Source organism: Molossus molossus, unplaced genomic scaffold (assembly GCF_014108415.1).
Source record: "Molossus molossus isolate mMolMol1 unplaced genomic scaffold, mMolMol1.p scaffold_m16_p_2, whole genome shotgun sequence".
In the NCBI taxonomy this organism is placed as follows: Eukaryota; Metazoa; Chordata; class Mammalia; order Chiroptera; family Molossidae; genus Molossus; species Molossus molossus.
Window position 1 is genome coordinate 45,369,781 of NW_023425355.1, and position 26,272 is coordinate 45,396,052.

General features: G+C 36.8%; 1 protein-coding gene and 1 pseudogene across 1 annotated transcript; both read left to right on the forward strand.

The window, feature by feature from the left end:
- Positions 1-509: 509 nt before the first annotated feature.
- LOC118636470 (60S ribosomal protein L37a-like) lies at positions 510-824 on the forward strand. The gene has a single exon (XM_036271571.1). The coding sequence runs from the start codon at positions 510-512 to the stop codon at positions 786-788; it is 279 nt and encodes a 92-aa protein (XP_036127464.1). The 3' UTR covers positions 789-824.
- Positions 825-7,207: 6,383 nt separating this feature from the next.
- Positions 7,208-8,677, forward strand: LOC118635286 (annotated as a pseudogene).
- The last annotated feature ends 17,595 nt before the right edge of the window (positions 8,678-26,272 follow it).

The window sequence follows — 26,272 nt, forward strand, 5'->3', positions numbered from 1 at the left end:
AGACTAGATTACAAAAACCTAAGTGAACACATGTTTACCTGAGTTCTTCCCTGGTTTAATGTATAATGTATCTAACATGAATATATGCTAGCTAGCATATCTTGAATGTTACTTGGAAGAATCTGTGTGTCCATTACAGAAATAAGTTACTTTGTAAGGTACTTTATACTTTTTGAAAGAAATGTCAATGCATTATCTCATTTGATCCCAGACTACCTGCCCTTGTTCTCTTTGGGGCTGGTCTGGGCTCTGAAGTTGTGGCAACACGAGGGCAGCTTTATTTGGTCTTAGACCAAAACACACACACTAAAGCTGGAATGTTAAGCTGGTGACCAATAGGCTGGCTCTATTTCCCTGGCACCAAAAGTTTCCCAGGGTACTCTGGGAGTAAAGAATGCTCAAAATGAGACTGGGCCTTGCCCGCTGGTAAGGCTCAGTGGTTGAGCGTTGACCCATGCATCAACAGGTTGCCAGTTTGGCTCTTGGGTTCGAACCTAGTTAGTGGCGACATGGCTAAACGCACCAAGAAGGTGGGAATTGTCGGTAAATATGGAACCTGTTATGGCGTGTCCCTCAGGAAAATGGTGAAGAAAGTTGAAATCAACCAGCATGCCAAGTACACTTGCGCCTTCTGTGGCAAAACCAAGATGAAGAGACTAGCGGTGGGGATCTGGCACTGTGGTTCCTGCATGAAGACAGTCGCGGGTGGCACCTGGACCTACACCACCACTTCTGCCGTCACTGTCAAATCCACCATCAGAAGACTGAAGGAACTGAAAGACCAGTAGAAGCTCCACAGTTTGAAATCTTGCCAGCCTATAATAAATGGGTTAATTTATATAACAAAGTTACTTTGGTTTGTTAATTTTTTATTAGACATCAGGATTTACATTATATTAATTTATTAATTTTTCTTTCTTCAAAAAAAGACTTGGGAGTTAAAATCCGTCTAATTTTCAGTAGTCAAATGATATCTAACATAAGAAAGAATATACATACGCCTTGCAGGTTAGGTGTGTGTCTTAAGTTTTTTACGTCTGCTTTTGTCAGTTCAACTTCTTTAAGGTTACATTGGTTCAAATTGTATAAACTTGTTATTAAATCAGTTAATTTTTAATGTTTCTAAAAAAAAAAAAAAAAAAAAAAAGAGGTTGCCAGTTTGATTTCTGGTCAGGGCACATGCCCAGGTTGTAGGCCCCATCCCCAGTGGGGGGCATGCTGGAGGCGGCCAATCAATGTTCTCTCTCATCAATGTTTCTATCTCTCTCTCTCCCTCTCCCTTCCTCTCTCTCTAAAATCAATAAAGAAAAAAAATTTAAATGAGAATGGGCCTCTTAAGAAGTAAATGGGGCTATTAGAAAAATTCATGTGTTGTGGGGATTCAGTTTTAAGATAGCAGGGAAGTTAACATTTCTGCCCTTTTGCCTTGTCTTAGTGGAGATAGAGGAGAGAGAGAAACTGACTTGGTAAGCATGGAAACACACTGGTAACTGTCAGGTTACTAGAAGAGCTCTCTCAGCTGGTTTAGGATGGTGTGATCAGTTATTATTTACATTTTTTCTCTGCTTTTGCACTTCTTAACTACTGTTCTCTAATCAAAATGCAAGTAGTAATTAAGTGTAAAATCTCCTCTGAAGTGTTTTGTTGATGACTAAGTAGCAGTCATATGTAAAGAATATGATTGTATAACTACTATGCTGTACACCTGAAACTAATACAAAATAATATTGAATGCAAACTCTAATTAAAAAATAAAATTTAAAAAATAATCCTATAATCCCACTATAAAAAAACCTAAGACATAAATACACACATTAGCCTAGGCCCACATAGGGTCAGGATCATCAATATCACTGTCCTCCACCTTCACATATTGTTTCACTGGAAAGTCTTCAGGGGCAATAACACCAATGGAGCTATAATTTCCTATGATAACAGTGCTTTCTTTGGGAACACCTCCTGAAGGACCTGCCTGAGGCTCTTCTTGAGGACATGTCACTTTTTTAAGAAGTATGTCCATAGTGATTTGCTTGGTTTGTTTCTTTTCTTCATGATAAGTTTGCTTGTAAGCAGATAATATACCATGAACATTCCTTTCTATTCATGAAAACATTTCTGTGGTGGGATCCATGTTATCATACTTTTTAACAAGCTTGTTAAGGTGTGCAAAATCTTCTAATCCCCATCATAATAAACTTTTTGGAGGGTTCTTATTTTCCTTCTCCTTCAGTTTCCTTTTTCCTTGCTTCTTCAGCTATGCATTCCTGTTCCACTTTCAACAGTTCCTCATTAGTCAATTTCTCAGGAACTGACATTGAATCTCCTCAATGTCATCTTCATCCACCCAGGTTAAAGTTGTTTGCTATCTCAACCACAGCCTTGTTGATTTTTGCAACCTTGGTGCTACAATTTTACAATAGCTATGAAGTCACCAGGCAATAAGAATTTTTCAGCTCATTATAAATTTATGGGATCACTGTGGTATTTGTAGTCTGGCATTGACTGAAATATTGCTATGTATCATATGACTGTACTTAGCTTCTTACCTAGCCTGCTGCCCTACAGAGACGATGAAATCAGCAAATGCTCAAGATGGAAAAGAGTAGAATGTGGTTGAATTTTATGGGGGGGGGGGAGTCTGGGATGTTGGTCCTTAAAGTCTTGATTTCCATGACAGCCCCAAACTCTATTTTTTCTTCTGATATTTTAAGTTTGCCAAAAGCTCTGTAACTTCTCTGCCTCTTAGCCACAGCCCTCAGCCATGTCACTCCCTCACCCTAAAGCTAGAATAGGCACATACCCTGAAGGAAAGCGCTTCTTGTAGAGCATTGGCTCATCTCTCTGTTTTCTCTTTCTGAAGTTTTGGTCTCTCAAGTTCCAGTTGTCTTGGCACCTCTCAGTTTCCCTCAGATAATTTTTAATTTTATTTTTAAAAATTCAGCTTTAATTACAGTGGACAGACAATATTAAATTAGTTTCAGGGGAAAACAATGATTAGACATATATATAACTTATGAAGTGATCACTCCATCAGTTTAAGCACTCATCTGACACCACACAAAGTTATTACAATATTATTAATTGTATTCCCTATGCTGTGTTTTCCATCCCCATGACCATTTTGTAACTGCCAGTTTGTACTTCTCAATCCCTTTCAACTTTTTTACCCATCCCTAAGCCTCCTTCCACCTGGCAATCATCAATTTATTTTCTGTTTCTGGTTTTTTTTTTTTTTTTTTTTTTTTTTTTAATTTCACATATGTATGAAATCATGGCATTTGTCTTTCTCTGTCTGACTTATTTTACTTATCATAATACCCTTTAGGTCCATAAGATTTTTTTTCTATGGCTGAGTAAAATTTGTGTGTGTATATGTGTGTGTGTGTGTTTGTGTGTGTGTGTGTGTGTGTATATATATATATATATATATATATATATATATATATATAGTGTGTGTGTGTGTGTGTGTGTGTATATACACATCTTTATTCATGTTTGTGTTCATTGCCACTTAGGTTGTTTTCATATCTTGGCTATTGTAAATAATGCTGCAATGAACATAGGGGTGCATATACACTTTTAAATTAGTGTTTTGGGTTTCTTTGTATATAAATCCAGAAGTGGAATCTCTGAGTCATAAGGCGGTTTGATTTTTAATTTTCTGAGAAAATTCTATCTGCTTTCCATAGTGGCTGCACTCATCTGCATTTCCACGAACAATGCACAAGGGTTCCTATTTTCTCTACATTCTTACCAACACTTGTTGTTTGTGGATTTGTTGATGATAAGCATTCTGACAGGTGTAGGTGATATCTCACTGTGGTGTTACCTAATTTCTCGTGGATAAAACTGCACTGAAGCAATCATAAAATTTGTGTTATACTCAAATAGTTTGCTAATTATCAATTGTGCTGTAACAGGTTACTTTTAAAACAAGTATGATAACAGAATCAATCATATATGTTATTGTTTTGTGGGTATTTTTGAAACACATAAATGGCATTCTATGTGTGCATATGTATTGTGCAAGTCACTCAATATGTCTTGTAGCTTCTTCCATGACAGTATTATAGTTGTACTTTATTACTGCATATTGTGTCACTGTATGGGTATATATTTTATTAAGCAACTCTCCTATTGATGAAGATCATGTTCTTTGTAGTTTTAAACCTTATGAACATTATTAAAATGAAAATACTTTTAAAAAGAGCTTAATTTGCATTTTTCTAATGATTAGTGATGTTGAGCCTCTTTTCTTATGCCTGTTGGTCATGTGTCATGTGTATGTCATAACTGGAGAAATTTCTATTCCGGTCCTCTGCCCATTTTTTAAAATCAGATCTTTCTTTCTTTCTTTCTTTCTTTCTTTCTTTCTTTCTTTCTTTCTTTCTTTCTTTCTTTTTTTTCTTTTTTTTCTGTTAAGTTGTATGAGTTTCTTCAATATTTTGAATATTAAGCCATTATTGGATATATCATTGGCAAATATCTTCTCCCAATCAGTAAATTGTCTTTTAGTTTTGTTTCCTTCACTGTGTAAAACTTTTTTAGTTTGATGTAGTCTCATTTGTTTATTTTTCTTTTGTTTCCCTTGCTTGTAGAAATATCAGAAAAACATTACTAAGAGCAATGTTGAAGAGTTTATTGCCTAGGTTTTCTTCTAGGAGTTTTATGGTTTGAACTCTTACATTTAAGTCTTCAATATGTTTTGTGTTTATTCTTATATATGATGTAAGAAAGTGATCTAGTTTTTTTTTTTGTTTTTGTTTTTTTTTGCATGTATCTGTCTAATTTTTCCAACACCATTTATCGAAAAGACTGTCTTTACCTCACTGTATATTCTTGCTTTGTTTGTCATAGATTAATTGACCATATCATCATGGTTTTATTTCTGGGTTCTCTATTCTGTTCCATTGATTAATGTGTCTGCTTTTATGCTAGTGTCTTGCTATTTTGATTACTATTGCCTTGTAGTATAGTTTGATATCAGGGAGTGTGATATGGAAATCTGGACTTGATACATTTTAGCTCATCAGGTAAGAGCTCTTCACCTTTTGCTCTGACACCTCAAGCCTCAGTAGTATTCAGTAACTTTAAGGGGAGACTGTTATAAGCATAACCTCTGTAGTCTGTCTGTGTTTGATTTCTGGCATTTTTTGTTACCAGCTTTCTGTCCCTGTAAAGGTTGCTTTTTTTTTTTCCTCTAAGGCTCAGTTTCTTCATCTGTAACATGATAGTGAACATAGAAGCTATCTCAAAGTTTGTAAGAATGAAATACAATAATCCACATGTGCATCACAGTGCTTATTAAGTAGTATATGCTGGCTAGATAAATATTAGCTATTATTATTTGTAATATCTTTAAATTTTATATTAGCACACACATAACAAGTGTTATTAAATATAGTAATTTTAATGTAATTACTTATATTCTTTTATAATGAATGAGTATAATTAGATAAAAGCTGAGAACAAATAAAGGAGAAATTTAGTGAATTTATATAAATGCACTTTCATTTGTTTTTTTTTCCTCAATTTCATCCTTATAAATAAATAATCTACCAATTTTGCCTTGGCCTCAGAGCCTATAGTACTGTTTATATTAACACCCTCAACCCCAAACTAAAGTTTTATGTTGAAAGGGTATATAGTTCAAGATATTTCACTAATCAGATGCTTCCCTTTCTCCTTCCACAGGTTCAAAATAATTTTTGATGACATTATGTAACTTTAGATATGTAGCAGAAATATTTGCTTATGCCTACATTACTCCCCCTTCCCCCCCGAGAATTCATATACATCTGGGCAAGACAGCAGGACTGGTAGAATGTGCCCCTTAAGGGACTTATTTGAAAGTAAATGTGGGATAGAATGGATTTTATTTATAAACCATTTTACTTATATAGGATTGATATACAAAAAACTACATATTTAATACATACAACCTAATGAGTTTGGAGATAAGCATACACTAGTGCAATTATTGCCACAATCTATGCCATAAACATATACATCACTTCCCCAAATTAGAATGCACTTTCACTGAAAAGAAGTGAGAGGCACCCTTGCTTGGTTAAAAGAACAGTGCACCATGGTTCTAGAGGAGAGAGTTTCTGAACTCAGTACCTGGACTGTAACTGATGTCCTCTGGCCCAGACTATCTGAACTCCTGTCTGAGACTTAGCCTGAGAGGCTACAGTGACATTGAGTAAAAGCTAAAAGGGCTATTTTCATTCCAATCTAAGTAGCTGAGAATGTTCTTTGTCACCAGTGGTGGTACCAGTTGCTCCTGCAGAAATAGAAGACAAGACCAGTGGTTTCAGTAGCAATGGAACCAGTGCCCTTCAAAGCAGACAGTGATTGACTCAATGTAGATAGGTATAGACAGTGAACGAAAGCAACACCTCTGTCAGGCATCAGCATCAGTAACCCTTTTCCTCAGCAGAATAACTGTGACTTTTTGGTATTACTGGTAACAGGATATCTTGTTGAGGAGAATTAGAGCAGATGAGGAGGGGAGAGGGGACGGGAATCAAGTGCCATAGGGTAGCTTAAGAGCACATGGGAAATACCCTCTGTGTGTTCCAAAAAATATTTGGAAGATATCTGAAGGAGATTGGAGGTTATAGTTTCTGCAGAATGGACCGAAGCAGAGCCATGCTTTATGACTATTACTGTGATCCTATCATCACCCCTAAGCTAAAGTAGCTTGAGGAATATAGGGTTCAGGAACAATGATGCTGTTGATGGTAATATAGGAAGGACTATAGGTTTCCAAATACATCAACAAGGTATACAGAACTGTCATACATGCTAATATTTACCATTCATTTATTTTCCAGGTCCCAAATGAAACAGATAAGTATAGTAGATACAATACAAAGAAAACAAGATTTTTAAAAGACAGCACAAGATACTTAGACTTCCTGGTGGGAATATTTAATGAGTATAACTCATTTCCCATTGTCTTCAGAAGATGATTATAAGCCACATATAAATATCAGTTTCATTTTAAGAACATGGGACCCAAATGGGAATACTCTGCTTGTGTAGGTACCTTTCTAATACTTTGGGCTTCTCTAAGTCACAGTAGGCAAATAATAAATTTTGCTTTTACCAAGAGTCATTTTTATTCTCAAAGAATGAATAAATTAAAAACATACATTATGGGCCCATCCACCAGCGACCCATTTCTGAGCTGCAGCAGAGCATGAGGATCTTATGGAGGCCATTTGGATTCCTAAGAAGACTTCTCAAAGTGGAAAGCTGTAGAATAACCAAATCAGAATCATTGATCCCTCTAGCTTGGCCATCACTGATACAGAAACTTAGCAAAGCACCTGGTATTTTCTTGTGGCATCAAAGAAAAAGATTCTCAACCATGCCTGAAATAGAAACAAGTCAGAGAGACTCAGAATTGTTTTCACCACCATCTGATGTATGAGGAATGACAAAACTTGATAGAACAGCTTTTAGAAAGACAGTCACCATCCCCGTGCTTAAAGTGAGGAAAGAAATTGTCAATAAATTGATTCGATTCCTTAAAAGGGCAGCACTGCAGTGTCCAGGCATAAAACGTGTAATTGAAGATCCAGAAGATAAAGAAAGTAGACTAATTTTTGGATCCCTATAAAATGTTTACTAATGATTCCTTTGAGAAAGCAGAACTCGGTATTTTAAAGCAGCTTAATGTCAGTCCACAGATATCTAAATATAATTTGGAACTAACTTATGAAAACTTTAAGTCAGAAGAAATCTTGAGAGCTGTGCTTCCTGAAGGTCAAGATGTGACTTCAGGGTTTAGCAGAGTTGGACATATTGCCCACCTAAACCTTCGAGATCATCAGCTGCCTTTCAAGCATTTAATTGGCCAAGTTATGATTGACAAAAATCCAGGAATCACCTCGGCAGTAAATAAAATCAACAGTATTGATAGTACTTACCGGAATTTCCAAATGGAAGGAAGTACTATCTGGCGAGGAGAGCATGATGACCAAGGTTCGAGAAAACAACTATACCTATGAATTTGATTTTTCAAAAGTTTATTGGAATCCCTGTCTCTCTACAGAATACAGCCGTATCACAGAACTTCTCAAACCGGGAGATGTCCTATTTGATGTTTTTGCTGGGGTTGGACCCTTTGCCATTCCAGCAGCAAAAAAAAAAAACCTGCACTGTATTTGCCAATGATCTTAATCCTGAGTCCTATAAATGGCTATTGCACAACTGTAAATTAAATAAAGTGGACAAAAAGGTAAAAGTCTTTAACTTGGATGGGAGAGACTTCCTCCAAGGACCATTCAGAGAAGAGTTAATGCAGCAGCTGAGACCACTGTCAAAAGAAAGAAAACACTCTGTGCACATTGTCATGAACTTACCAGCAAAGGCTATCGAGTTTCTCAGTGCTTTCAAATCACTTTTAGATGGGCAGCCATGTGGCAGTGAGCTCCTTCCCACAGTACACTGGTACAGTTTTTCCAAAGATGCTAATCCTGCTAAGGATGTTCAGCAACAAGCTGAAGCTGTATTAGGCATTTCCTTGGATGCGTGCAGTTCAGTTCACCTAGTGAGAAATGTGGCCCCTAACAAGGAAATTTTATGCATCACCTTTCGGATTCCTGCTGCTATCCTCTACAAGAACCAGACCCTAGATGTAGGTGAGCAATTTCTGGGATTTTAAATGTAAACTATAATACTTTTCATGCAGCTTTCTTAGACTATATATTTTATATTACTTATTAAGTTTGGAATAGGTTAAACTAATTCTTGTTAAGTATTTCACTTTAAAAATCCTTGCCCCTTGTGACTAGTTTCTCCCAATATAACAGATTTGTTTGTCACATGTTCAATCTAGTAGGCTATTTCATTAAATAATAAATCCACAGAAATGTTACTATTTCATATATAAGTTGAATAGATTAAAAACCTTTAAAATGAAAAAAAAACCATACATTATGAACTTTGAAGGGATTTCTCAAAAAGGAGTTCTATAGTGATAGTTTGAATGGTACAATTCTCTGTTATGTAAAAAAGTTCTTTTATTTATTGCTAAAAAACTCAGGTAAATTGATTTTGTATAGCTTATATTTTCTGAAGATCACATTCATTCTGTAATTTACTCACTAAATGCCAACTGAATATTTACATTGTGTCAAATAGTAATCAAATAATCAGACTAATAGATTTAAAATTGCAAGTGTAATAAGTTCTGAAAAAAGAACCACATAACACTATGAAACATATCCTTGACTGAGATGTCAAGAAAGGCTTTCTAGGGGAAGTCATTTTTAAACTAAGAATTCAAATACTGTATGAGTATGAGGTAACTAGGTGAGGAAGGTGGTACTGACTGGGGCAGAAGGAATAGCATGTGCAAAGCTCCTGTGGTAAGAGGAAGCTGCAGCCACATTTAATTTTTCATTACCTGAAGTCATTCTTTCTCATAAAGTAAAATAGGGTAATGGGAAATTTTAGAATTCATGTTTTATAAAAACCACAGGAAGAAAATCTATCTATTTAGGAACCAGAACTCACTATGATCTTTCCCCCTATCCATTCCTTTCCACCTACTGAATTTTATTAGTTTCCTTTTGTGGTATCATGTTTCCCTGATTATTTATAATTCTTGTGATACTGGGTTGGTGTCTGTGTAGTTGAAGATGCAGTAACCAATTCCAGTCTTTACAAGTTGGCTTTGGCAGGCAAAGACCTTCACCACTCAGCCTGTCCAGTGATTCTGGGTGGGCAGCCTGGTGGTGTCCATGTGCAGGCTTGCTGCTGAAGTCATTGAGGAACCTGGGGTTGGGGTGGGTCGAAACCGGTGATAGTGATACTCAACCTGGTGCTAGACCTCACTGGGACTCTGGGTTCAGAGGTTCCCCAGTGGAGCCTGGGTTCACGAACATAGATTGGAAACCTGAGGCCACAGGATTCACCCAAGGCCATGGGGGCTGGCTGATTCTGGGATATACCAGGAGCGACCAGGTGTGACAGAAGCTGGTTGTTGGTGGAGTTCATGGAAGTCCACTGCAAGCTTGGTGCCACATGTATCAGCCCATACTGGGTTGGGGCATTTACCTAAGGCCACTGAAGCTGAATGGGTACAAGGGAGCAAACAGACATTGTGGTGAATCACGGGCCTGGGTTCACAGGAGCCTTCTAGGATCTTGGGGACAAGGAAGCTGCCTAAAACTACACTGGCCACTGAACCACCTGAGACTGCAGGAGCTGGCTGACACCCATGTGTGCTAGAAACATGAGATTTGCAGGGATCCTCTGAAAGCCTGAAGCAATAAGACATTCCTGGAGCCCCTGGAGGTGGCAGATGCAGGTCTGGGTTCATGGAGTCTACCAGAAGCCTGGTGCCATAGTGGTTGTTTGGGGTTGCTGGAACCTCCTGTGGCCACTGGAACCTTCAGGGAGCCAGTTAAGGCTGTGAGAGTTGGCCTGGTGCTAGGGCAGGCTGGCTCTGGGGTGTATGCTGAAGTTGAGCACTCATTTTACACTCTGTCATCCATGGTGAAGGTGTCTCTCTTTACACTGGGCTGTTTGGGCTTGAGGGACTGGTAATGGGGGCCTGGGTTTGGAGTAGCCCACTGGCATATTGATGTCACAAAAGCCATCTTGGGCTGCTGGAGTAGACAGGTGCCAGGGTGAACATGGGAGCTGGCTGGAGCCTGATATCACAGGACTCACCAGAGGCCACTGAAGCCAACAGGAGCCTGGTTAAAACTTCCTATGCAGCACAAAACTTTCTTGTGCTGATGTAACTCCTCCTCAGCATTATTTCTAATAGTAAAATATCTAAGATCACACAGCTGGTAAGTGGCAGAGTCAGGATTTGAACTCAGATATTTTGTCACTGGTAGAATATACCCTTGTCATTAAATATTCACTTCTTTATTTTGCAGATTTAAATACATATCTTGGAAGGTTTCATGACAGGGTGGAAGAGGATTGAAGTCACCCCAGAAAAAGCTTTGTTAATGACTTCCTAATTTCAAATTCAACAAGCTTATCCAGTTACCTATGGCACTGCAGTATTTTACGTCAATAATCCTCTCCTTGATTTCTGCATCACCACACTCTCCCAGTTATTGCTCTTTTGATGTTATCTGTTGCAACCACTGAGGTAGGCATTCCCGAGGGCTTAGTTGTTGTTTCCTTCCTCTTCTTTCTTTATACTTTGACCATTAACCAATGTCACTAATTTGAATGATCTTAGCATCTGTGTTTCTATCCTAGTCCTCTGTCTTAAGCTTTAGCTCCATGATGTTCATTATTGACTAAACATTCTCATCTATATATGCCACAAATACCACAAATACAAACAAGTAAAAACAAGACAAAATAAACCTCTTGTCTTCTTTCTTCCCCTTCTTTCTCTAAAAGAAGTCTTTCCTCCTGTTGACTTCCTTTTGATACATACTCATCCTTAATTTTTTTTCTCCTTTTTTAAAAATTTATTTTTATTATAAATTTTGTTTTTTACTGGTTGGTCGTGAGGGTTGCAGCCACTCCATGTGTCCCTTTCACATCGATGTTTCTCTCTCTCCCTCCCATTCTATCTGAAGAAAAAATGGAAAAACGTCCTCGGGTGAGGATTAAAAAAAAATTTGTTTTTTAAATCCTCACCCGAGGATATTTTTCTCCCATTTATCTTCAGATAGAGTGGGAGGAAGGGACAGAGAGAGAGAGAGAGAGAGAGAAACACCAATGTGAGAGAGACATATCCACTGCTTGCCTCCTGCACGACCCCAACCAGGGGCAGGGACGAACTGCAACTGAGGTATGTGCCCTTTACCGGAACTGAACCTGAGACTCTTTGGTCTGCTTGCTGGCTGATGCTCTAACTGCTGAGCCAAACCGACCAGGGCTTTTTCTCCTTCTTTTAACTGTTCCCCCATTTAACCAAAATGCCTCTGACATTTAAAGTATTAGTGCTTTCCATTAGCATGTAAGTTTGAGAAAGGCATGGTATACTTTTTCTCTACTGTATTTCTAGAGACTGACAGATTAATGCTCAAAAAATACATGATTACCTGAATAAATAAATGTATTAATCCATATAATCTCTTCATCCGTCTATTTAGATAGATGGAAAAAAAATCACTGGCCAAATGGCAGAAAAAAATGTATCTGCTCTCTCTTTCATTCCCAAAGCCACGAGATTAGTTCTGTCTCACATTACTTCTTGTGTAAATTATTGAGTCAGCCTTCTAATTTGCCTCTCTACCTCTAGATCTACTGTCACAAGTATGAGATGAATCTTCTGAATTCACACCTCTGATTATTTTATCCCTACTATTTGAAAACCTTCAATGTATCTGTATCCCCATTTAAGTAAACTAAAAATCTTTAGCATGTGTTCCAGGACATTCATACTTTGTCTATATTATATTATCTATACTCTCAGCTCCTGGTTCTCAAATCTGACTTCATCTAAGAACTGTTTGAGGAGCTTATAAAAATACTAATGTTTGGGGCTCACCACAAACCAATTAAACTGCGATCTTTGGGTTGACACTGGCATCTGTGTTTGGAATATCTCCTCAAGTGATTCCAATGTGCAGCTAGAATCGAGAATTTCTCTAAGCCACCTGCACTATTTTTTGTTTCCTAAATTTGGTCCACATAACTTGATTTTCAGCCCTTGCTCATGCTTTTTCTTGGAAAGATGCCCTATGTTCCTAGTAAACTTTAAAAAATGTATAATTATAACAATAAAATGAAGCCATTTTTCCTTTTAAATAAAACATTTAAATTCCTTTAAATGGAAAAGTAAAAATTTTTTCCAATTTTTATTAATTTATTTTTGTTACAGATGTTTCTCTCCTTCCCCCCTAGACACCCTCCTCCCCATCTTGCCCCTCCACCCCTCTAGCCTTGTTGTCTATGACCATTGGTTATGCATACATGCATATAAATTCTTTGGTTCATCTCATCCATCTCCCCTGCCCCCCTCCTCTGAGGTTTGTCAGCCTGAACTATACTCCTTTCTGTGTCTCTGGGTCTATTTCATTCATCAGCCCACATTGTTCATTATATTTCACAAGTAAGTGAGATCATGTGGTATTTGCCTTTCTCTGATTGGCTTATTTCACTTAGTGTAATACTCTAGAGTTTTAACTGCTCAGTTTCTTGTATTTTGAAAATTCTAGATATTCATATAACTGCTACTCCCAAATAAGAATATTTTAATTACCCCAGAAAGTTCTTTTGTGCCTCTTTCCAATTATTTTTCCTCTACCCTAAAAATCACTTTTCAATTTATAACAATAATGATTAGTTTTGCCTGTTCTTGGACTTCATATAATTGCAACCATATGGTATGCACTATGTTTTGTCTGGTTTCTTTCTCTCAAAAAATGTCTATTCGATTTACGTATGTTATTATATCTACAGTAATTGGTTCTTTTTTTATTGCTGAGTATTATTTCATTGTATGAATAAGATATAACTTGATTATTCATCCTTGATTGACAGACATTTGTCTTTTTTGATATATTCACTATTTGAAGGCCTACTAATCCTTCAAGGCCCAGTTTAAAGTCTAACTCAGTCATGAAGTCTTTGACATTCCCCGGTTATAAATGATCTCTATTTTCACTGAATTCTCACAGCACTTTGTGCTGTCTGAAACAGTGCAGACTATATGAGACAGACAGAACTGGGTTAAAATATGTCTTTGTCGCAAACTAGTTGATCTTAAGTAACTCAGTATGTTTTTTATTGCTGCATTAAGAAACTGCCACTAATTTACTGGCTTAAAACAACAAAGATTAGTTGTTTTACAGTTCTGGAAGACAAAAGTATGTTCGAGTTTCACTAAGGTCAAAGTGTTGTTCTTTTCTGTAGGGCCTAGGGAAGAATGCCCTCCCTTGCCTTTCCATCTTCCAGGAGCTATCCCATATTTCTTGGCTTGTGGCCCCCTTCTTCCATATGCAAAAACAACAATGCCAAGTTGAGTTCTCAAATCATATCACTTTGACCTTTTATACTGCTCTTCTCTTCCACTTCTAAGGACCTTCTTGATTATATTGGACCCAACCAGGTACTTCAAGATAATCTTCCATTTGACCCAGTGATCCCACTTCTAGGAATATATCCTAAGAAGCCTGAAACACCAACCAGAAAGAATACATGTACCCCCATGTTCGTAACAGCACTATTTACAATAGCTAAGATCTGGAAACAACCCAAGTGTCCATCAGTAGATGAATGGATAAAAAAGCTGTGGTACATATACACAATGGAGTACTATGCAGCTGTAAGAAAGAAAGATCTCTTATCCTTTGAGATGACATGGAGGGACCTGAAAAGTATCATCCTAAGTGAAACAAGCCAAACAGAGAAAGACAAGTTTCGTATGATCTCACTTATTTGTGGAATATAATGAACATAACAGTCTGAGGAAGGGGGTAGTCCCAGAGACGCGAAAGTGGGATACAGAATGACAATCCCCTAAAGAGGGGGTTGGTGGGGAAGAGATAAACCACAGAATTTATATGCATGTATGCATGAACAGTGGACATGGACAACAAACTGGGGAAAGAGCAGGGAGGATGGGGAAGGGGAAATCAGTGGGGGAAAAAGGAGAAACATCTGTAACAAAAATTAATTAATAAAAAATAAATTAATTAAAAAAAAAGAAAAGTAAGCTGATTAGCAATGTTAATTCTATCTGCAACTCTTAATACCTCTTTGCCATGTAACATAATATATTTACAGGTAGCAGATTTTAGACTCCCAGCTAACCTCTGTGCTTCAGTTTCTTTATCTAGAAAATGAAAAGAATGCTACCTATTTCATAGGATGATAGTGAGGATCAAATTAAATGAATTCAAACATCTAAGTTGCCTAGCAAAGTTCCTAGAAAGACTGGACAGTATCAATCATTCAACAAATCTGGAATTTCTACTTGGTGTTAGGCAGTACGGTTGGTGCTAGTGACACAGAAATAAATAAAACAAACCAAGTATCTACTTCATATTGTTTACTTTGTAGTTGGAGGAGACAGGTAATCAACAATTAAACAAGCAAATAAATAAAATTTTATAAGGTTATAAGCATTCTGGAGAACTCCCTAACGAGTGATGGATTTGTGTTTTTTTTTCTAGCAGGTGGTTATGGAGAGCCTCTCTGTTAAGGTGATATCTGAGCAAAGTCCTGAGGGAAGTGTGGATGAGCCACAGACATATCAGAGGGATAAACATTACAGCAGAAGAAACAATATGTACAAAGACCCAGGAGTGCAGTAGGCTATCCTAGTGGGCTGCATTAAAGTAAGAAAGGGAGAAATGTAGGAGATGAGGTCAAAGAGATAGTGGAAACTATTAGGATTGTTATATTGTCTGCTGATTTACAACTCTTTAGTAAGGGGCTCAAGGGCATGGACTACGACTTATTCATAGTTGCATGCCTCTCAGTTGAACATAATGTCTAAAACATAGTAGCTGCTCAATGCAAGTTGTGGTAATATCAACTGATCTTGGCTTTACTTGCTATTTTTGTAGTATTTATTTTATTTATTTAGTATTTATTTATTTATTCATTTGTTATGATTTGTCTTTATTGTTGAAAGTATTAGCATATGTCCCTCCTTTTTTTCTCCATTGACACCCTCCTGCCTGCTCCTGTCCACCTCCTGCCTTCACCACACTGTTGTCTGTGTCCACTGGTAATGCATATATGCATATCAGTTCTTTGGTTTATTTCTTTTCTCCCCCCCACCACCCTTCCTTCTGAGGTTAGTCTGTCCATTCTCTACTTCCATGTTTCTGGATCTATTTTGTTTGTCAGCTTATTTTGTTTATTATAGCTCACCAATAAGTGAGATCATGTGATACTTGCCTTTCTCTGACTGGCTTATTTTGCTTAGCATAATACTCTCAAGTCCTTCCATGTCATCTCAAAGGGTAAGAAGACGTTCTTTCTAACAGCTGTATACTATTTCATTGTGTATATGTACCATAGCTTTTTTAACCACTCATTAACTGATGGGTACTTGGGCTGTTTCCAGATCTTAGCTATTGTAAATAGTGCTGCTATGTACATAGGGGTACATATATTCTTTCTGATTGGTGTTTCAGGCTCCTTAGGATATATCCCTAGAAGTGGGATCACTGGGTCAGATGATAGTTCCATTTTTAATTTTTTGAGGAAACATCATATTGTTTTCTATAGTGGCTGCACCTGTCTGCATTTCCAGCAGCAGTGTACTAGAGTCCCCTTTTCTCCACACCTTCACCAGCACTTGTTGTTTGAAGATTTGTTGATGGTAACCATTCTGGCAGGTGTGAGGTGATATCTCATAATCGTTTTACTTTGCATCTCTCTGATGATTAGTGACATTGAGCATTTTTTATTATGTCTCTTGGTCATTTGAATGTCCTCTGGAGAAGTGTCTATTCAAGTCCCCTGGTCATTTTTTTTTTTTTATCCTTACCCGAAGATATTTTTGCATTTATCTTCAGATAGAGCCGGAGGGAGAGAAGGAGGAAGAGAGAGAGAGAAACATCGATGTGAGAGAGGCACGTTGAGTGGTTGCCACCCACATGACCCACACTGGGGCTGATGAGAAACTGCAACTGAGGTATGTGCCCTTAGCAGGAACCGAACTGGGACTCTCTGGTCTGCAGGCTGATTCTCCAACTGTTGAGCCAAACTGGCCAGGGCTCCTCTGGCCATTTTTAATTGGATTATTTTTCTGAGTGTGCTTAAACTATCTGAAGAATAGCCTTGGACACTTTTAGTTGCTTTGCATGTTTACTCAAAGGGGCTCTGGTGAGTGGGGAATATTAATCAGTTTTTTTCTGTCCTCAGAGGTAAGTTCTCAAGACTATCTACCTAAGCACTTCCAAACCTGTAAAAATATTTTATCTATAGATAATGCCCCACTCGAAAATAACCTCCATAAAGGCCAGGGTTATTTGTTATGTCTTGTTAACTGTGCTGTATCTTCAATGTCTAGATAGAGCAGTGGCTTGCATATAATGCACTGAATAAATATTTGTTGAATAAATGAAGGAATTAATTCTATTGGCTTTGAATATATTCAGAAATGTATCTGTAGCATTAGTTCAGTTTGAAGTCATCAAGGACACACTATATAGTGGCTCAAAGTACCTTGGCATTTGGAGGCAATAGAGATGACTTTGAGCTAGGGTAAAACTGTTCTCAAGGGTGCTGCCATAAATTTATCACACAGACCTAATAATATGATTATGTATCCTATAGGGCAGGCGGATGTTATCTCTTTCATTTAATACACATTTATTGCACACTTTGCAAGTGCTATGTGTTTTCTAACAGAAAGGGTTAGTCCACTCAGTGCTGGTAGAGCAAAATACTAAAAACTGAGATTTGCATAGAGAACGATTGGTTATTTTATTATGAGTGCCAGCACCTGGAAGCCCAAAATTCCTGAAGGTGTGTAAGTTACAGATGATATAGGACAAAATTATAAGATACTGTAGGTTAAGGATTTAGGGTAGTGCAGGGAACTGATTGGTCAGAGGACAGATATGAGGTCTGCTCTGGCGTCCCTCTGTCTGGTCTCATGGGAAACTAGCCAGGGGATTGTTCTACCTTAGGGCCCAGGAGCTGAAATGTAGTTAAAGTCAAGATGTTATCTTTAGCTAGTTTAACAGAAACCCATACCCTGTGAACCTTAGTCAAGGCATGGCCAGTTTCTGGTTGCCTCAGGGGGTTAATGCCTAGTAAGGAAAAGGACTAAGGCTTATTGGGCATGCTGTGAAGAAACTAAATAGAATGATAGGGCTACATATTAAGTCAAAATCATACATTAAATCAGGACACTTGTTTTATATTCACTGTGCTTGTAGCTTGGTATCTTGTAAAAATCTAGGTTCTCATTCATAAAGAATGTCTAGTTTAGTGGAAGAGAAATACAAATAGATATTTATATTAGGATTTAATAAATAAGCTGTAGGAAAGTATGAAAACATATTACATAGGTACCTAATTTAAACTTGGGATATTAGGGAAGGCCTCCTGAAAGAGGTGATATATATGAGCTTACACCTGAAGATAGCAATTAGGGCAGAGAGGGGAAGAAGACAGGAAGAAAAAGCATACTATGAGCGAGAACTCAGAGGGATGAGGGCACTGTGTGTGGCTGGACCCCAGAACTAAATTGAAATGGTGTGAGAGAAGAGTCTGAAGAGGTTAGAAAGAGCTAGATAATGAAGAACTTTGAATAGGACTTGAACTTTATTTTGAATGGATAGTCATCAAAGTTTTGTGTGTGTGTGTGTGTGTGTTTCCTCTTTATATTTTTATTTGTTTACATTTTTAAAAATATAATTAATTAATTGATTTTTGTTACAGATGTTTCTCCTTTTGCCCTGCTGATTTCACTCGCCCCATCCCTCCCAGCCCTGTCCCTAGCTTTGTTGTCCATGTCCTATGTTCATGCATACATGGATATAAGTTCTGTGGTTTATTTCTCCCCCACCACCTCCTCTTCTGAGGATTGTCAATCTGTACCCCACTTCCACATCTCTGGGACTACCCCATTCCTCAGACTGTTATGTTCATTATATTCCACAAATAAGTGAGATCATATGATACTTGTCTTTCTCTGGCTTGTTTCGCTTAGAATGACAATTTCCAGGTCCCTCAATGTCATCTCAAAGGATAAAAGATCTTTCTTTCTCACAGCTGCATAATACTCCATTGTGTATATGTACCACTGCTTTTTGATCCATTCATCTACTGATGGACATTTGGGCTGTTTCCAGATCTTAGCTATTATAAATAGTGCTGCTACAAACATGGGGGTACATATATTCCTTATGATTGGTGTTTCAGGCTTCTAAGGGTATATTCCTAGAAGTGGGATCACTGAGTCAAATGGAAGTTCAGTTTTAATTTTTTTGAGGTAACAACATATTGTTTTCTGTACTGGCTGCACCAGTCTGCATTTCCACCAGGAGTGTACCAGAATCCCCTTTTCTCCACACCCTTGCCAACACTTGTTGTTTGATGATTTGTTCATGGTGGCCATTTTGACAGGTGTAAGGTCAGAATGTTGTTTTAATTTGCATCTCTCTGATGATTAGTGATGTTGAGCATTTCTTCATATGACTCTTGGCCATTTGTATGTCCTGTTTGGAGAGGTGTCTATTTAGTTCTTGGGCCCATTTTTTAATTGGATTCTTTGTCTTCCTTTTGTTGAGTTGTACGAGCACACTATATATATTGGAATTAACCCCTTATCTGATGTATCATTGGCAATTATGCTCTCTCATACAGTGGGTTGCCTTTCCATTTTGATGACTTATCTTTTGCTGTGCAGAAGCTTTTTAGTTTGATGTAGTCTCATGTGTTCATTTTTTTCTTTGTTTCTGTTGCCTTAGGGGATGTATCAGTGAAAAATCTGCTGCGTATGATGTCTGAAATTTTGTTGCCTTAATTTTATTCTGGAATTTTTATGGATTCATGAGTCACATTTCAGTCGTTTATCCACTTTGAGTTTATTCTTGTGTATGGTGTAAGTTGTTGGTCTAGTTTCATTTTTTTGCGTGTAGCTGTCAAATTTTCCCATCACCATTTATTAAAGAGGCTGTCTTTACTACACTGTATGTTCTTGCCACCTTTGTCAAATATTAATTGAGCATATTGCTTTGGTTCCATTTCTGGGTTCTCATTCTCTTCCACCGGTCTGTATTCCTATTCTTCAGCCAGTACCAGGCTGTTTTGATTACAGTGGTTTTGTAGTATAACCTCAAATCTGGTAATGTGATCCCTCCAATGTTGTTCTTCTTTTTCAAGATTGCTGTGGCTATTTGAGGTCTTTTTTGGTTCCATATGAACTTTTGAAGTATTTCTTCCAGTTCTGTGAAGTATGCCTTTGGTATTTTGATGGGGATTGCACTGAATCTATAGATTGCTTTGGGTAGTATAGACATTTTAATGATGTTAATTCTTCTAATCCATGAACAGGTTATGTGCTTTCACTATTTTATATCCTTCTCTATTTCTTTTTTCAATGACATGTAGTTTTCTGCGAATAGGTTTTTATTTTTTGGTCAAGTTTATTCCTAGGTATCTTAATTTTTTTTTTTTTTTTTACTGCAATGGTAAATGGGATTGTTTTCTTAGTTTCTCTTTTTGTGAGTTCATCATGGTGTATAAGAATGCCATCGATTTTTTGACATTAATTTTGTATCTTGCCACATTGCCAAATTCAGTTACTAAGTGTAGTAAATTTTTGATGGAGTCTTTGGGGTTTTCTACGTATAGTATTATGTCATCTGCGAATAATAAACAGTTTCACTTCCTCCTTTCCCATTTGAATCCCTTTTATTTTTTTTCCTCCTGATTGCTGTGGCTAAGACTTCCAGTACTATGTTAAATAAGAGTGGCGAGAGTAGGCATCCTTGTCTTGTTCCTGTTCTTAAGGGAAATGCTTTTAGTTTTTGCACATTGAGTATAATGTTGGCTGTAGGTCTTTCATATATGGCCTTCACTATGTCGAGATATGATCCCCCTATTCCAAGATTGCTGAGCTTTTTATCAGAAATGGATGCTGGATTTTGTGGAAGGCTTTTTTGGCATCTATTTATATGATCATGTGGTTTTTATTTTTCATTTTATTTATGTAGTGTATCACATTTATTGACTTGCGAATATTGTACCAGCCATGCATCCCTTGGATAAATCCCACTTGGTCGTGGTGAATAATTAATTTTTTGTTCAGTATTTTGGCATCTATGTTCATCAGGGATATTGGCCTGCAGTTTTCTTTCTTTGTAATGTCTTTTTCTGGTTTTGGATTTAGAATTATGCTGGGTTCATAAAACGAGTTTGGAAGTCTTCCTTCTTCTTGAATTTTTTGATATAGTTTGAGGAGAAGGCGTGTTAGTTCTTCTTTGAATCTTCGGTAAAACTCCACTTTAAAGCCATCCAGGCCTGGGCTTTTGTTTGCTGGGAGACTCTTGATTACATCTTCAATTTCTTCTGTTGTTCTTGGTCTGTTCAAGTTTTCTCTCTCTTCCTGGTCTAGTTTTGGGATACTATTTGTTTCTTAAAATTTGACCATTTTGCTTAGATTGTCAAAATTTTGCCATATAATTGTTCACAGCAGTTGTTAACAATCTTTTGTATTTCTGTGATGTTGGTTGTTACTTCTCCTCTTTCATTTCTGATTTTGTGTATTTGGGTTCTCTCTCTTTGTTTCTTGGTGAGTCTAGCTATGGGTCCATAAATCTTGTTTATCTTTTTGTACAACCAGCTCTTTGTTTCATTGATCCTTTAAATTGTTCTTTTTGTACTGTATGTCATTTATTTCTGCTCTGATCTGTACTATTTCCTCCCTTGTACTTTCTCTGGGGTTTTCCTTTTGTTAGCTCTCTAGTTCTTTAAGTTGTGAGGTTAGATAGTCTATTAGAGATTTTTCTTGTCTCTTGAGGTAGGCCTGGAGTGCTATGAACTTCCCTCTCAGAACTGCTTTCTTTGCATCCCATAGATTTTGTGTTGTTGTGTGTTCATTTTTATTGCTTTTCAGGAAGTTTTAAATTTCTTCCTTGATCCTTAGTAACCCATTCGTTGTTTATTAATATGCTATTTAGCTTCCATTTGTTGAAATGTCTTTGCATGTTCTTGTTGAAATTAATTTCTAGTTTCATACCATTGTGATCTGAGAAGATGCTTGATATGATTTCAATCTTCCTGAACTTGTAGAGACTTTGTCACCTAACATGTGGTCTATCTTTGAGAATGTCCCATGTGCACTTGAGAAGAATGTGAATTCTGTAGTTTTGGGGTGTAATTCTTTGTAGATATCTATTAAATCCATTCAGTCTCGTGCTTCATTTGGAGTTTCTTTCCTTTCTAATTTTTTATTTTTTTGGTTATAAATGTTTACTGTTCTGTTTTTCACATATTAATCGGGTTCAGTTCCCAATGATTGAAAATTTCGCAGTAACACATACAAACATATTTTTCATTTTTAAAAATTTTTTATTTTTTTATTAATTCATTTTTGTTACAGATGTTTCTCCTTTTCCCCCCACTGATTCTCCCCCTCCCCCTCCCTCCCTGCCCTATCCCCAGTTTGCTGTTCATGTCCAGTGTTCATGCATACATGCATATAAGTTCTGTGGTATATCTCTCCCCCAGCACCCCACTCTTTAGGGGATTGTCAGTCTGTACCCCACTTCTGTGTCTCTGGGACTACCCCATTCCTCAGACTGTTATGTTCATTATATTCCACAAATAAGTGAGATCATATGAAACTTGTCTTTCTCTGCTTGGCTAGTTTCACTTAGGATGATACTTTCCAGGGCCCTCCATGTAGTCTCAAAGGGTAAGAGATCTTTCTTTCTTACAGCTGCGTAGTACTCCATTGTGTATATGTACCACTGCTTTTTGATCCATTTGTCTACTGATGGACACTTGGGCTGTTTCCAGATCTTAGTGATTGTAAATAGTGCTGCTACAAAGATGGGGGTACATATATTCTTTCTGATTGGTGTTTCAGGCTTCTTAGGGTATATTCCTAGAAGTGGGATCACTGGGTCAAATGGAAGATCAATTTTTAATTTTTTGAGGTGACACCATATTGTTTTCCATAGTGGCTGCACCAATCTGCATTCCCACCAGCAGTGCACTAGAGTCCCCTTTTCTCCACACCCTCGCCCACACTTATTGTTTGATGATTTGTTGATGGCGGCCATTCTGACAGGTGTGAGGTGATACCTCATTGTTGTTTTGATTTGCATCTCTCTGATGATTAGTGATGATGAGCATTTCTTCATATGTTTCTTAGCCATTTGTATGTCCTGTTTGGAGAGGTGTCTATTTAGTTCCTCTGCCCATTTTTTAATTGGATTCTTTGTCTTCCTTTTGTAGAGTTGTATGAGCACTCTATATATATTGGAAATTAACCCCTTATCTGATATATCATTGGCAATTATGCTCTCCCATACAGTGGGTAGCCTTTCCGTTTTGATGATTGTATCTTTCGCTGTGCAGAAGCTTTTGAGTTTGATGTAGTCCCATGTGTTCATTTTCTCCTTTGTTTCTGTTGCCTTAGGTGATGTGTGAGTAAAAATTCTGCTGTGTATGATGTCTGAAATTTTGTTACCCACAGTCTCTTCTAGGAGTTTTATGGATTCTTGAGTTACATTTAAGTCTTTTATCCATTTTGAGTTTATTCTGGTGTAGGGTGTAAGTTGATGGTCTAGTTTCATTTTTCTGCAAGTAGCTGTCCAATTTTCCCAGCACCATTTATTGGCATATTTCTTTTAGCATAATGCTCTCCAGGTCCCTCCATATCATCTTGATGGAATGTGGTTTTCATACTGCAGGCAGCCTTGCGATGGGAAGCATGGGTGAGTTAACCTTTGTTAGAGCTAAGTAATCAGGCTTAACTGTGATTTGGAAGTTCACAAACTCTGTCCTTCCCTACAATTTTTAACCCAGGTATCTTGAAGCCAAGCTACTTTGCTTCTGAGTTTGGTAGATATGATGGTCCCAAAAGTAAGACCATCCAAACCAAGTCAGGCTACTGTGTTCTTTTACTGAAATATAAACTCCTCAGATTCTTATGGATTTCACAATGGCTATTCTTTCCTCTTCAACAGCAAGTAGCTAAGAATCATGTGACAGCAGTAAATTGGTATTGAGAAGTCAATCCCACTTCTGGTTGGTTGAACGATCTAAAAACAAATTATTTTCTTTCGCTGTGACCAGGTTTCCTCATTTGTAAAATAAAAAGGTTTAACTAGTGATTTTAAATGCCTTTAGAGTTGTAATATTTTTGGCTTCAAGAAGATTAATTCCCAGCATCAATGGTACTTCTGCAGATTTTCTACAGCCCAGAGTGTTCTTTACTCTCTATCCAAATAATAAAAAAATGGAGAGCATTTATAACCTTTCCTTAAATAATCAGTTCAACATTTTTATTAGTCAGCATTTATTAAGAAATTTAAAAATTGCACAGATATTCAAATGTTGATCCTACACAAAAAGATATTAGCAAAGGGTCAATTTTATCATGTTTTTAAAAAACCTGACTACTTGTTTTACAGGAGTGTTGATTATGGTTGCTTGACAAACATGGAAATGATCTTATGCTATAGAATAAGATATTATTAAGTATTTCTTGAAAATGAGTTCTATCTGTGCTTTTATAACTTTGTTCTTCTGTAAACTGGATTTATATAATAATCTATATTGAAAAGTACACAGAGAAATGAAAACTAATTTTAAACAGCTGAAAGATTGTCACATAAATAAGGTTTGTGGTAACTTTATATTCTTAGAGGACAAAACTAGGACCAGAAATAGAAATGCAAAAAGATGAACACACTGGACATTACCCTAGAGAATATGATTGCCTTAAGGATAAGGTATCTCTGGCATAGGCACGAGAAAGCTTAAATAACTAACCAATACACCACATCCAGGTGCTTTATGCAAATTTTATATTACCATCTCCAGATTAAAAGGTGTAGACAGGCCATCATAAAAAAGACAAGAGATAAAAAATGCTGTTGTAGGTGTGGAGAAAACATAACCTTTGTTGGTGGGAATGTAAATTGGTACAGCCACTACAGAAATCAGTGTAGAGGATCCTCAAAGAATTAGAACTACCATATGATCCAGCAATTCCACTTCTGATAATATACCCAAAGGAAACAAAAACACTAACTCAGAAAGATATCTATTTCATGTTAGCAACATCATTTACAATAACCAAGTCATGGAAACAACCTAAGTGTCCATCAGTGAATGAATGGATAAAGAAGTTATGGTATATATTTACAATGGAATATTGTTCAGCTATAAAAAGACAAACAAGGAAACCTCTTATTTGTGACAACATGAATGGACCTTGAAGGCATTGTGCTGAGTGAAATAAGTCAGAGAAAAACAAATACTGTATGATCTCATACATGGAATCTAAAAACAAACTCATAGAAAATAGATCAAACTTATGGTTAAAAAAGAATGTAGACTGAGAGTGTGACTCAACAGTTTCATAACTAAAAGAGTACCTAATCTGATCCTAATTAGTCATCTCTGAACTAGAATTTCACTCTGGCTTTTTAGCCTTACATGACAAGTTCAAAAGTCACATAGAGAAGATATTTCATGCACATTTTGATGACCATGCAAAATAAATGATGTCAGTGATGATAGAGGCAGTTTTCAAATATAGGAAGTCTTCCATTTGTTTAAGTGTACTAAAGTTCAAAGGAAGATCTTGATGTAGGAAAAGACTTTTTTCTGAGCTTCTTCAAAGGAAAACTGTAAATCTTTTCTTTTTAAAAAATGTCTCAACTAAAGAGAAACTAACAAAACTCTTATTTACTGAATGCCAAATCTGTAAAAGGTACAGTAGCAGGAGCAGTTCATTTTATTCTCTTAATAATCCTCTAATATTAATATATTACTATTTTATTGGTGAAGAAACTCAGGATCACAGCAAACACTAATTTTCCTGAGATTACACAGCTATTAACTGGTATGTAAATCCAATGTTTCTGACTTCATTTGCCTTACTCTTATTATCCATTTGAGTTTTCCAGAGATGGTATTCAATTGTTTCATAAAGTATTTTCCCAGACTACTTTCCATTTTAGCACTTAAGGTGCTTAGATATTTTGCACTTCTCAAGTGCTATGTCCTTTGAATAAATATCAGTCTTCAGCCAGGGCCAATAGTAGTAAGCTCAAGATTATACATTAGGGAACTTCTGCTACTCAGGAAACCTATAGAAAGCAACCAGGAAGTCTAGGTTCTGATTCTTGACAATCAATACTTATAAAGCTACTGCTGAGTTCAAGTGAAACCAGGAAGGCAAGGTAACATAGTACCTTAGAAAAGAGATAAGAAGTTAAATATGTATGCAGAATGATGTTTAGCACGATGTTAATTATGGCAAAATTTTAAACTACTTACATTATGGTGCATGGATATGGGAACGATTTAAATAATTAAAATTGATAAAATAGAAGGTGGTGAACACACAATACATTATATAGATGATGTATTGTAGAATTGGACACCTAAAATCTATATAATTTTTTAATTAAGGTCACCTCAATAAATTCAGTAAGTAAAAAAAAATAAAAATATGATAATATAGACCCATATTTATTGACATGGTTAGATATTCACAACATGTTAAATTTTGTATAATGAAAAATACTAACATATTACCAAATAAAATGCAGTGCTATATTTAAAAAGATAAAATATTTCAAATAAGTTAGGGTTGTTTCATAAATTTAAGGTTGGT

Excerpts from the sequence above, each read along its gene's own strand:
- LOC118636470 (XM_036271571.1), top strand. The coding sequence starts at position 510 with ATGGCTAAACGCACCAAGAAGGTGGGAATTGTCGGTAAATATGGAACC.